The sequence below is a fragment of the Hippocampus comes genome, unplaced genomic scaffold (genome assembly GCF_001891065.2).
Source record: "Hippocampus comes isolate QL1 unplaced genomic scaffold, H_comes_QL1_v1.1 scaffold15, whole genome shotgun sequence".
NCBI lineage: Eukaryota > Metazoa > Chordata > Actinopteri > Syngnathiformes > Syngnathidae > Hippocampus > Hippocampus comes.
Window position 1 is genome coordinate 62,929 of NW_017805917.1, and position 12,628 is coordinate 75,556.

The window sequence follows — 12,628 nt, forward strand, 5'->3', positions numbered from 1 at the left end:
CCCCCTCGGTGTACCCTCTGCCCGTCTCAGCACGATGGGGTGCAGAGCTTTCAGCCGCTCTGCCCCCAAACTCTGGAACTCACTCCCACCCGACATTCGAAATATTGACTCTCTTCCTATTTTCAAAACTCATCTCAAAACCCACCTATTTAAAATTGCATATACTGTTTAAACTCATCGCTTTGATTATTTATAATTTTATTTGTGGTTTTATTGCTCTTTTTGATTGTAAAGTGCCCTTGGGTATTTTGAAAGGCACTTATAAATAAAATGTATTATTATTATTATTATTATTATTATTATTATAATATGGAAAATATTTAATCAAGTAATCAGAAATAGCACGAAAAAAGTGGATTATCCAGAGTATTTTCTCAAAGGCAAAAAAACTGTAATTGAAAAAACTGCAGATAGTAGCAATTGAATTTAATGAGGACTTTGTGAATATCGGCAGTAACCTAGCAAAACAAATTCCTGATCCAACAAACCTGTTTGAAATAGATACGTAGAAAAAAAAACTCCTCCATGATGTTCCTTAATGCTGTAAAACAAGAAGTATCAAATATTGTCAGATCTTTTAAAAATAAAAAGTCAACTGATTGCTTTAATATTGATATGACAATAATAAAACAGATTATAGAATTTGTAGTGCGACCTTTCACGCACATATGCAACCTGTCACTCAAGCTGGTATCTTTCCATCAAAAATGAAAATCGCTAAAGTTATTCCAATTTACAAAAGTGGAGAAAGACATTTGTTTACAAATTATAGACCAATATCACTACTACCTCAATTCTCAAAAATATTAGAAAAACTATTCTCTAGCAGACTTGATAGCTTTATACAAAAACATGCGCTGGTAAGTGAGAATCAATATGGCTTCAGGGAAAAACGGACCACCTCAATGGCAGTTATGGAGTTTGTGGAAGCAATAGCCACTAATATAGACAACAAAGAATTTACTGCGGGGATTTTCCTAGATCTAAAAAAAGCTTTTGACACAATAGATCATGGTATATTATTGAATGAACTAGAAAGATATGGCATTAGAGGTGTAGCTTATAAATGGATAAAAAGTGATTTAGATAACAGATATCAGTACGTGCAGCTCAACAATAAAAAAACGAACCAACTGAAAATCACTCATGGAGTTCCTCACGGGTCAATGGTTGGTCCAAAACTATTCATCTTATCTATAAATGATATCTGCAAGGTTTCAAAACAATTTAAATGTGTCCTATTTGCTGATGATACAACTTTCTACTGTTCTGGAATAAATCTGAAACAGCTCCTGACAACCGTAGAAAACGAATTAAACAAATTAAAAAACTGGTGCGACAGAAATTGATTGTCACTTAACTTGAAAAAATCTAGGTTAATTGTTTTTGGCACAAGACCAATCAAACACCAAGCTAAAATTATGGTAAACTCAATTGAGATCGAAAGAGCGTGTGAAATCAAGTTTCTCGGAATAGTAATAGACTCAAAACTATGTTGGAAGCCACATATCGATAACGTAAAAAGAAAAATAGCCAAAACCATAGGGATCCTCTACAAAACCAAGGATGTGCTAAATAAGAGGTCTTTGTACACATTATACTCTTCATTGTTATTACCATATATGACCTACTGTGTGGAAATATCGGGAAATGCCTGTAAAACAAACACACTCCCTATTCTAAAACTACAAAAATAAGCAATTCGAATTATTAATAGATCAAAATATACAGAACCCACAAATCCACTATTTATCAAATTAAATACGATGAAATTTTATGACCTGGTTGACTTTAAAATCGCCCAATTAATGTACAAAGCACACAATAACCTGCTCTGCCAAAACATTCTGAAGTTTTTCGAAATTCGAGAAAGCTGCTATGGTTTAAGAGGTACCATCTTATTCAAAAAACTCAAAACAAGAACAAACATCAAGCAAAGAAGTGTAGTGGTAAAAGGTGTTAATCTGTGGAATAATATCGAAACGGATCTGAAAATGAGTAAATCGCTTGCTGAGTTTAAAAAGAAATTCAAAAAAAATTGTACAAAGAACCTACATCAATCAGAGTTAAGGTGATAAATTCTAAACATTAATTAAATGTAATAATAAATTAGAATTAAGTTGATAAATAGAGAAAGGTACTGCAATACCCATTATGAAAACAAGAGAAAATTGACACAAGAGTGCCAGGGTGTGTATGTATAAAATCCCGATACAAACCAAAATTTGTAAAAATACCACGGTTAAGGGTAAAAGCATGAGCCTTGATGGAGACTTCTTCTTTCTTTCTTTCTTTCTTTCTTTTCTGATCGATATAAAAATGATCTATTTATATATAAACACATAACACGGGGTAGGACTAGATACGTTTTTTACTTCCTCTTACTCCCTTGAACATAATAATTGTGTTAAATGATGACTGATTTCTCATTCCTTTTTACTATTTTACTTACCTTACTTTCTGTCAGTTTATTACTGTATATGTTTTTATGTTCAATAAACAAACGAACGAAACGAAACGAACTAACTACCAACAGCAGGATAATACAAAACAGCAAGATATTTGTTCTCAAAAGGCAAATAATGTAGATGTCTTACACATCCTGTTACAGACAATAATGTCAAGCACACCATTTTCCACTTCTGCCAAGGATCTATGGTGTACCCAGGAGCAAATGTACCAGAGGGGAAAGAAGGCTCCCCACCACCTGTTCTTTTTGTCAAAAAAGGTTTATTCATTGTGCTGAGATTCCAGGTGACTAATTCCATAGCATGTCTTTTTGGAGGAAAAAAAATACAGACGATATATAAAGACAGAAGACAGCACTTAGAAAAAGTTAGCAAACCAGAGGAGTAAAGGAGATGGGGGGTAGCAGAGCAAAAAGCATCCACCTTGTATCTCTCTCTCTCTCTCTCTCTCTCTCTCTCTCTCTCTCTCTCTCTCTCTCTCTCTCTCTCTCTCTCTCTCTCTCTCTCTCTCTCTCTCTCTCTCTCTCTCTCTCTCTCTCTCTCTCTCTCTCTCTCTCTCTGTATATATATATATATATATATATATACACACACACACACACACACACACACACCGTAGATTAAAGGTGACCTGCTCTTCTATTTTAGAAATACTTTTTGTAAAACTGAGACAGATCGGAGGATAGCTGTGCTGTGTGCAATAACACAAAAATATGTCATTAATATAATTCATGAATATTGTGGCGGACATTAGAGCCATGCCTTTCACCCAGCATACGGGCTGTGGGCGGCATGTTGACATTAATGTTTTTGGTGCAATTTTCCAATGCAAGAGATTCTCTTGTTGGCAATTGTGGACTAAAGACGTAGTTTCCAGTCAGTCATGTGTATGCAATTACTACTGGCACATTGGTGACCCCAACGTCGAATATGTTTTGAGCAGCGGGTGAAGTGGTGTCTTCCTCTGGTATATCTCCCCAACTCCCGCAACATGCAGCCATCATCGCGACCGCGAGGCTGCCGGAGTTCTGGCAGACTGACCCGGCTTCGTGGTTTCAGCATGTCGAAGCACTTTTCCACATATGGCGAATCACCACCGAAGTATTGCATGGTAATGGCGGCCCTGGACTAACTGACTATACTTTGTGTTATGCAGCTCTTGCATTCACCTCCACAGAACGATTAGTACAACGCGCTCCAACTGCTCCAGCTCAGGAGGTTCAGTTTGTTGGACTCAGAGAGAGCTGACAAACTCCTTTCCCTGACTGGGTTGGGCAATGGCACGACAAGGGATCTCATGGACAAAATGTTGTCGCTCCAAGGCTCGGATGAGAGCGGATTCCTTTTGCCGCACATTTTCTTATTACAGTTACTGCCTCCTGTGCAAGCGGGGTTGGTGAAGTCCGCTTGTCTGGCAGACAGCAATTATCGGGGCTTGGCCGAAGAAGCCGATTGAGTACTGCTGGTTACAAAGTGGTTCATCATGCAGAGTGGGGTGGCTGATACCCCCCCCCCCCCCACACACACACACACACCCCGCAGAGCGACACGAGACGCGGACCCGACATTGGTGGCCGCAGTGGTCGCATGGAAGCAGCACGACAAGGCCCTCTGCTTCTTCCACCAGCGGTTTGGCTCCAAGGCTCGGCATTGTGTACCCCACTGCACCTACGAGGGTTTTGGAAACTTCAACGCCGGCATTCAGTTGCGGCTGTCGGCGCCGGCTGAGAAACTGAGCTGCTCTTCATTACGGACGCGTTGTCAGGAAGACATTTCCTGCTTGACAGCGGGTCACAAGTTAGTCTGCTTATGTGCACTGCCGCGGACAAGACAGCAGGTGGATGCGGGCCACCCCAAACAGCTCGCCCATTGTCAATTTTGGATCAAAGCCAATAACTGCACTTGCATGGACACAATTTCCAGTGGAACTTCATTGTTGCTTCGATCATTGTTCGAATTGTGGGTGCGAATTTTTTGTGTGCACACAAACTGCTAGTGGATGTTGCTAATCGCTGTTTGATTGACGCTGTCTCTTTCGCTACTTTTTCGTGTGAAGCTGAGGGAATCGGACCATTAACACATGCAAATTATTTGGCATCAGGTGATGTTTATCAATGTTTGCTGAGAGATTTTCCATCACTAACGACTCTCACTTTTTCCACAGCCGTTGGCCCGCCAGTTTTTGCCCACACGCCTTGCCTTGACATGGCCAAATCGGCCATTGCGAAGGGAGAATTTGCTACAATGGAACGTTTGGGCTTTGTGGGGCGTTTGAATAGTCTGTGGGCCACGCCCTTGCATGTGGTGCCGAAAAGCGATGGTTCATGGCGGCCTTGTGGTGATATTCATCTACTTAACAATGTTACCACACGTGACTGCGACCCCATTCCTCACATTCAAGATTTTATTGCACGTTTGGCTGGCACCACCATTTTTTTCCAAAGTGGACTTGGTCCGTGGCTATCACCAGGTGCCTGTTTTTGTTTTTTAATTGGACAATTTTGACAACTCATGATTATTTCAACGAAAGTGCCATGGTATCGTTTTTGTTACTTACTGACTCAGAGGGAACAAAAAAATCGAAACTGTGAGACTGACTCAGAGATCACAAAAAAGAAAAAAAACATGTTTCAAGCTGTTTGAAGACAAGTTATGACTCCACGTACCTGCGCATAAGATCCCAGCGGCAATGACCTTTTGTGTGCTCTATTGATTTCAGAATGATTTAATTAACAAATGCCTTACAATTTGGCAACGTGACGAAGAAATACTGCTTGGGAATACCCACTGAAAAGAAACCACCTTCTGTAATTGTGTGAAAACAAAAGAAAATCAATTCAGTGCTCCACCTGAAAAAGGGCCACACCTTAATGGTGGCCGGACAAGTGATTTAAGCTCACTGGTAACGACTGTGAGGCGACAGAGAAGAGACGGAAGCAGGACTGAGAGCAACGCAAGCCTGAGAGGGCCTCCGAGAGCAAACTTGTGTGTGTGCGTGGTGAGTACTGTCACCATCTTGATTTGTTTTCAGGGATCATAACTTTAATAGTGGACATATTTGGGGTTGTTCTTTGTTCAATCAGGGGAAAAATATGCATTTCGGCTCAGGTTACATTGGACCACACACTTCCAAACCAAGTGTATGACAAAAACGGCATTATAAATACAGACAAAACCTGCATACGGGCAAAATACGTCCCCTCAACATATTTCATTTTTCATAAGAGATTTTTTTTTAGTGAAGTCAGAAAAGATCCATCCTTCAAGAACGTTTGAACAATCAAAAATAAACCATGTACTGTGATTTTTTTATTTTATTTTATTTTATATTGCAGCGCACAGGGCTCCCAGGCATAAAAAAATTACCATTAGAAGATGGCACGATATGGGTAAACAGCAAACCAATATTACGTGTAAGAATACATGTCGTGCATTTTTTCATAAATATCACCATCACAGAATTATTTTTTTTTTTTTGAAAGCTAATTAAGAGGCCGGTCAATGAGCGTGTCGCCTGTGCCCGCGGGCGACGGGTTGTTCATTTGTGGTCTAATATATGAATGCGTGTGACATTTTTAGTGTTTCCTTTCAGCAAACCATCTTTGTACATTGAAACAAAGCATTATTTTTCATGTCGATCAAAGATCATAATTGCCGCCAAGCTGCATTCAGTAGAATGCTTTCATTACTTTTGGAATGGTGCGCAAGGCAACTTGATTCATACAAAGCAGAATTACAACATTTAAAAGCATTTAAAAATAAAAGAACTGAAGACATTCGAAACAAAGTATAAAAATAAAAGAGGGAGTAGTAAAATTACTTGGACAAGAGAAGAAAAAGATTTTTTTAAACTGCATTGAAGTAAAAAAATGCTTTAAAGGAGCCCAGTTACAGGCATGGGAATCTACCCGTATTTTTTAATTTAGACTTGAAACGAGTCACACTTGGGGCTGACCTCATAATCCCAACAAATAACTTCATAAAGTCTTGTGGTGTTCAATGAATTATTGTCTGGTTTATATGGCAAACATTGAAACATGTTTTGGACCCAAGTGATCCATCAATGACTGTCTTAATGTCTTTGAGTCAGTGCAAAAAAAAAAAAATAAATAATAATAAATCATCTCTCCTCGTGACAAAGCTTGCTGTGGTGACATGCTCCACTTTGTCAGCCTCATTATCCTGACAATTGCATACAAAAGAAACATTGTAATTCATCTTAGGCAAGCCGGAGGTAAGCACAGTTGAGTTCAGACCTTGGGGGGAAAAAACTAAAAGTCTCTCCAGACTTGGGAACACATGACACGCACAAGAGTCGGCCAAAGTTCTCACGCTGTTGAGACTATGGATGGTGCTTCATCAACAAACCAAAAACAAAACTTACATTCCGCGTCACTTTTTGAAAACAATTTTCAAATGAAATGAAAAAAAGTCCCAAATCAAAGGATTTTTACAACACACACACACACAGAAACACAGTTGGTTGATTGTTGAATTTATTTCTTTTACTGTCCACTGGTAAACCCCCCAAAAAAGTATTTTAAATTTGAAACAAATAATCTCTAAATAAGTGAGGAGCCGCGAAAATGCTGGGTGTCCACTGTGTTCCACAATGCAAACCTTTGTGAACAAATGGTTTGTGAAGTTAAAAGCTTTTGCACGGCAAGGCTCTGTGTGACCGTGGACTTTGAAGTGTATGTTTGGTGCTGGCACCATGTACAGAAATTACAGCATAAAAAAATTACCAATTTGTATCTCAACTAAAAAAGTGATTTCCAGAAAAGTTGTGGTTTCAGTAAATGCGAGAATTCGGTCCAACTGCAACATCATTAGGATTGGCAGAGATTTATGACTCTTCTTCCTAGTCGCAGTCCAGATGTCTCGTGGCAGGGCATGGTACCTGAGCCTCAACAAACTGAGTGTGTCACACCAGCCAGTTCTCCCATCATGTTCACCACATGGACTTTCTCTCAATGTACATTTATCATCCCTTTTCACAGTCTTTTAGGGCATCATCAGCCACAATGAGGATTCTCAAGGTGTTCACTGTTGCCCTTGTGCTGTTTGGTAAGTCTTCAAACTCTTAACTACCAAGTAAAAGAGTAAGTAAAAGGTAACCATGTCACAAAGATGTCAACTCTTTATCACAGGAACCAGCTGTCTTTCTGCAAAGATAAAGAGACAAGTGCCATCCAATGCAGCTTTTACCCCAGATGACAATAGTCCACCTGGATCACCTCCAGGAAGTCCACCTGGACCACCTCCAGGAAGTCCACCTGGATCACCTCCAGGAAGTCCACCTGGACCACCTCCAGGAAGTCCACCTGGATCACCTCCAGGAAGTCCACCTGGACCACCTCCAGGAAGTCCACCTGGATCACCTCCAGGAAGTCCACCTGGCTCACCTCCAGGATCACCTCCAGGAAGTCCACCAGCACCACCTCCAGGACTACCTGGGCCACCAGGACCACCAGGACCAGTGGGTCCTCCAGGACCAACCGGACCAGATGGTCCACCAGGGCAAGATGGTCCACCAGGACCACCTGGACCAGGTGGTCCTCCAGGAGTAGATGGACCACCAGGACCACCTGGACCAGATGGTCCACCAGGACCAAATGGACCACCTGGACCACCTGGACTCGATGGGCCACCAGGACCTCCTGGACTTGATGGCCCACCAGGACCACCTGGACCAGATGGGCCATCAGGACCACCAGGACCACCTGGACCATCAGGACCATCTGGACCACCTGGACCACCAGGACCACCAAGTGAACCAGGACCACCTGGACCACCAGGTCCTCCTGGGCCACCAATAAATTATCCATATTGGCCTCCCTTTAACCATGGGCAACGACCACCTTGGCCACCTGCTCCACCAGCATATTGGCCACCTGGCCAACCACCATATTAGCCACATGGCCCACTGCCACCACCTCCTGATCCAAATTTTATTTCATATCATACGAAGCAACCCTGGCAAATGTCAGCCACCAGTGCAACACCACCCATCTGGACACCAAATTGTCAACCTGCACGATGACTTCTCACACCTGCACCACTACCAGAACAACCCATGCCATCATCAAATACTCCAAATAAAAACAACCCACCTGGACTAGCATCCTGTCAACCTGGACCATCTGTGACCCCAGATGAAAACAACAATCTGGAACGTGACCTTTTCAAACCTGAACCACCATCTAGGTCCCCACCAAGATCTGCCTCGCCAAAAGCAGTTACTCTGGATGAACACAACCACCCGGACTTGGACTTTAATCAACAACCAATCCACCCCCTGGGTTTGCTGGCCATGTCACCCCAGATCAAAGAGAGTTGTTCTTATTCCAAAACAAAACTCGTCCTCATGCATTCAGTCCTCATCATCCTTATCATCGAGTGATCGTTAATGTGTAATGGCAAGCTAAGTCAAGTCAACTTTATTGTCAAATATGCTTCATGTGCAACATCCAGAACGGATGAAATTACTTTCCTCAGGAGAGAGAGATTCCCATCCTTGCCACCTGTATTCAGTTCAAATAATAAAGATGATTTTTCTTCTCAATGACTTGAATTGCTTGAATGTGACTTCGATTTAGACATTCCATCCTTCGTTTTCAGAGAAACAATCATTCTTGGTGGGTATGGCATCAAATTGAACCACCTGCCGCCCTGTAAAAGCAATAAAAATCATCAGCCATATCTATATCCAGTGATAATTTTCCAGTTTACCCCCAGCGAGTCCCAGGGACTCGCTGATGAGAAAAGTATGAGTCCCATTATGCATTTAGAGAGTCCCAAATTTCGAATTCTGAAATGGTCTGCTTATTCAATTGCATATAATAACACAAACAATAACATATACATACTGTTATAAACAAATGCTGCAAAAATTTAAATGATTCAGTAGCAGGCCTGAGGATTTCGGAAAATCACGGGAACCGTTTTTCGGTTCCGTCGGATTACCCAAGGGAAACCACGGTAACTAATTTTGGGTCCCGTAAACATTCATCATGGGAACCCATTTTTCTATTTTAACTGATATTCATAATCAAGAATTCTGAAACTCAAAAGTATAATGTTTCAACGGTAAATGTTTGAAAACTATCCATTAACAACGAACATTACAGAACCAGCTGTGTACTCCAGGTTTATTCAAAAAAATAAGTGGATCAAAATATAGTGTACTGATATGGCATCATGAATACAGCATCACACAAAATCATCGTATTTTTTCCAATCTCGCACTGCAAAGATTAATTTACTGGTAATCATTAATACAGGTGGAACAGCAGTATGGTTTCATGCCGAGGAAGAGCACCACAGATGCAATATTTGCCCTGAGGATGCTGATGGAGAAGTACAGGGAAGGTAGGAAGGAGCTGCACTGTGTATTTGTAGATTTAGAGAAGGCTTATGACAGGGTGCCAAGAGAGTAATTGTGGTTCTGTATGAGGAAGTCAGGGGTTGCAGAGAAGTACGTTTGGTTGGTTCAGGACATGTATGAGAATAGTACAACAGTGGTGAGGTGTGCAGTTGGACGAACAGATGACTTCAAGGTGGAGGTAGGACTGCATGAAGGATCGGCCCTGAGCCCCTTCTTGTTTGCTATGGTGATGGATAGATTGACAGATGAGGTCAGACAGGAGTCGCCCTGGACCATATTGTTTGCAGATGACATTGTGATCTTTAGTGAGAGTAGGCAGCAGCTACAAGAAAACCTAGAAAGGTGGAGGTCTGCACTAGAGAGAAGAGGAATGAAGGTCAGTCGTCGAAAGACAGAGTACATGTGCATAAATTGAAGGGAGACCAGTGGAAAGGTGAGGTTACAGGGAGCAGAGGTGTTGAAGGTACAGGAATTTAAGTACCTAGGATCAACAGTGCAGAGCAGCGGAGTTTGTGGAAGAGAAGTGAAGAATAGAGTGGAGGCAGGATGGAACAGCTGGAGAAAAGTGGCAGGAGTGATTTGTGATAGAAGGGTGTCAGCTAAGGTAAAGGGAAAAGTTTACAGAACAGTTGTGAGACCGGCCATGATGTACGGTCTCGAGACACTAGCAATTGGCAAAAGACAGGAGGCAGAGTTAGAGGTGGCTGAGTTAAAGATGCTGAGATTCTCCTTAGGAGTGACAAGGATGGACAGGATCAGAAATGAGGTCATCAGAGGGACAACTCAGACAGGAAAGTTTGGAGAAAAAGTGAGAGAGGCCAGACTGAGATGGTTTGGACATGTACAGAGGAGGGACAGGGGATACATTGGTAGGAAAATGTTAGAGATGGAGCTACCAGGTAGGAGACAGAGAGGAAGGCCAAAGAGGAGATTCATGGATGCCGTGAGGGAAGACATGCAGGTAGTTGGAGTCAGAGTAGAGGATGCACAGAACAGGGAAAGATGGAAATTAATGACTCGCTGTGGCAACCCCTGAAAAGGGACAAGCTGAAAGGAGAAGAAGAATCATTAATACAGGTAAGTATTGATGTGGCTTGACATCCTCTTCCCAAAATGATGCATGTGTAATCTACTATCAATTTGATAGTTCTGCCAACAGTTAACATTAGCATTACTACACCTTGTGACGAATGTTTTATTCCTAGAGTAACCATGGAAAACCAGTAAATTATAGAATAACCAATACTGTTTCATAATATTTTTCATAGCGATTAGGCTATAGATCTAATGACCAACTTGCCTCGTAATCATGCCTCCCGTCGTATCTCGCTCTCGGGGTCTGTGCATACGTCACAGGTGAGTTTAGTGATACGCCCTTCGGACGATTCATACGAAAAATCAGACTGGCATTCCCATTTCTTAAAGGTCGTAATTAGTAGCCATTTGTGAGTTTTTTTTCACCGCCATCTCAAACTTTCATCCGCGTGATTCCTCTGTTTGCGGACTAAAATAGCAACCCGCATGAGCACATTACGTTATCTGTTGCGTCCCCTCCAACACTGAAAACAAAACAAAACGAAAGTAAATTAGAAGAAACACACTCACACACCCCATCATAAACACTCATACAGACACAGTGAAATCACATTGATCGCGTACAGTCAACTCGTGCGCGGTGACTTTTATGGTGAAACGACGTTTCAGTACCGTCAAAATGACGCCACGGAAACGACACCCTACCGGCAACGATCATTACCGTGAAATCCTCAGGCCTGCCATAGTTTTTTTTTTTTTTTTTTTGACTGAGAAATTTCCTTGCGTCCCAAAAAACGCACGTTATTTGGAATTGTGCGTCCCAAGGGAAAATTATGCGTCTAGGACGCGGGACACAGAGGTAACGAGATGGCTATATATCTTCCACTTACCAAACTCTACTCAACATTATTGAAAGAGAAATTTACCCATGTGCCTCAGTCGATCTAAATAAGTTTATATAACGCAACATACAATTTTACAAAAATTGTAAAAGTATTATTCCTGAATATTTATTTCACTTTCAACCACTCGACATGTTCAGTGGCATCAGTGCTATACATACACATATAGTTCTTATTGTTGTCTTTGTATTTTTGCCCTCTATGGACAATAAAAGCGGTATTGTGCTATGACCAAAACATAAATATAAATCTATATAAATAAAACATGTATTGGAATATTTCATATCACACACTTTTTATGCCGTGTCTTTGATTTAAAGATGACAATACGCAAAAATCTACAAAAATTGTAGAAATTGTAACATATGGGGTAACCCATGTGTTACAAACATCGTAGAAATTGCAGCACAAGGGTTCCAACAGCCATTGTTGCATTCAAAGTGTTCGCAAAGGCAGTGAAAACAAATAATACAAATACAACAGATGTTGGATCCTATCCCAGCTGTCTTCGGGCAGTACGTGGGAGACACCCTGAGCCGGTTACCAGACAATCGCAGGGCACGCAGAAACGAACAACCATTTGCGCTCACACACACACCTTGGGACAATTTGGAGTGTTCAATCAGCCTGCGATGCATGGTTTTGGAATGTGGGAGGAAACCGGAGGACCCAGAGAAAACCCACGCAAGCACGGGGAGAACATGCAAACTCCACACAGGAAGGCCGGAGCTGGAATTGAACCCAGGAACTCTGCACTGTGACGTCGACCACTAAGCACTCACTCGACTACTGGGTTGCTTTTATAAATCTCTCTCTCTCTCTCTCTCTCTCTCTCT

The 12,628-nt window shown here is 41.6% G+C and overlaps 1 protein-coding gene and 1 long non-coding RNA gene across 9 annotated transcripts in view; one reads left to right on the plus strand and one right to left on the minus strand.

Annotated features, from left to right (window-relative positions):
- The window catches only part of LOC109527585 (uncharacterized), a 17,645-nt gene extending 9,870 nt beyond the window's left edge, over nucleotides 1–7,775 (plus strand). The window contains exons 2-3 of the long non-coding RNA XR_002170544.1: nucleotides 7,477–7,535; nucleotides 7,619–7,775. This is a non-coding gene — a long non-coding RNA (uncharacterized LOC109527585). The remainder of the gene's footprint in view (nucleotides 1–7,476; nucleotides 7,536–7,618) is intronic.
- Nucleotides 1–12,628, minus strand: part of LOC109527583 (uncharacterized) — a 30,354-nt gene that overhangs the window by 6,474 nt on the left and 11,252 nt on the right. For 2 of the 8 annotated variants that reach the window (XM_019889596.1, XM_019889597.1), the window contains exon 1: nucleotides 7,910–9,060. The exons of 3 other annotated variants lie outside the window; for them this stretch is intronic. In XM_019889596.1, the coding sequence (XP_019745155.1) occupies nucleotides 7,910–8,296 (387 nt within the window). In that variant the 5' untranslated portion in view covers nucleotides 8,297–9,060. Of the gene's footprint in view, nucleotides 1–7,909; nucleotides 9,061–12,628 lie in introns of those variants that run through there. 3 more of the 8 variants (XM_019889598.1, XM_019889600.1, XM_019889603.1) reach the window with 3 other exon arrangements.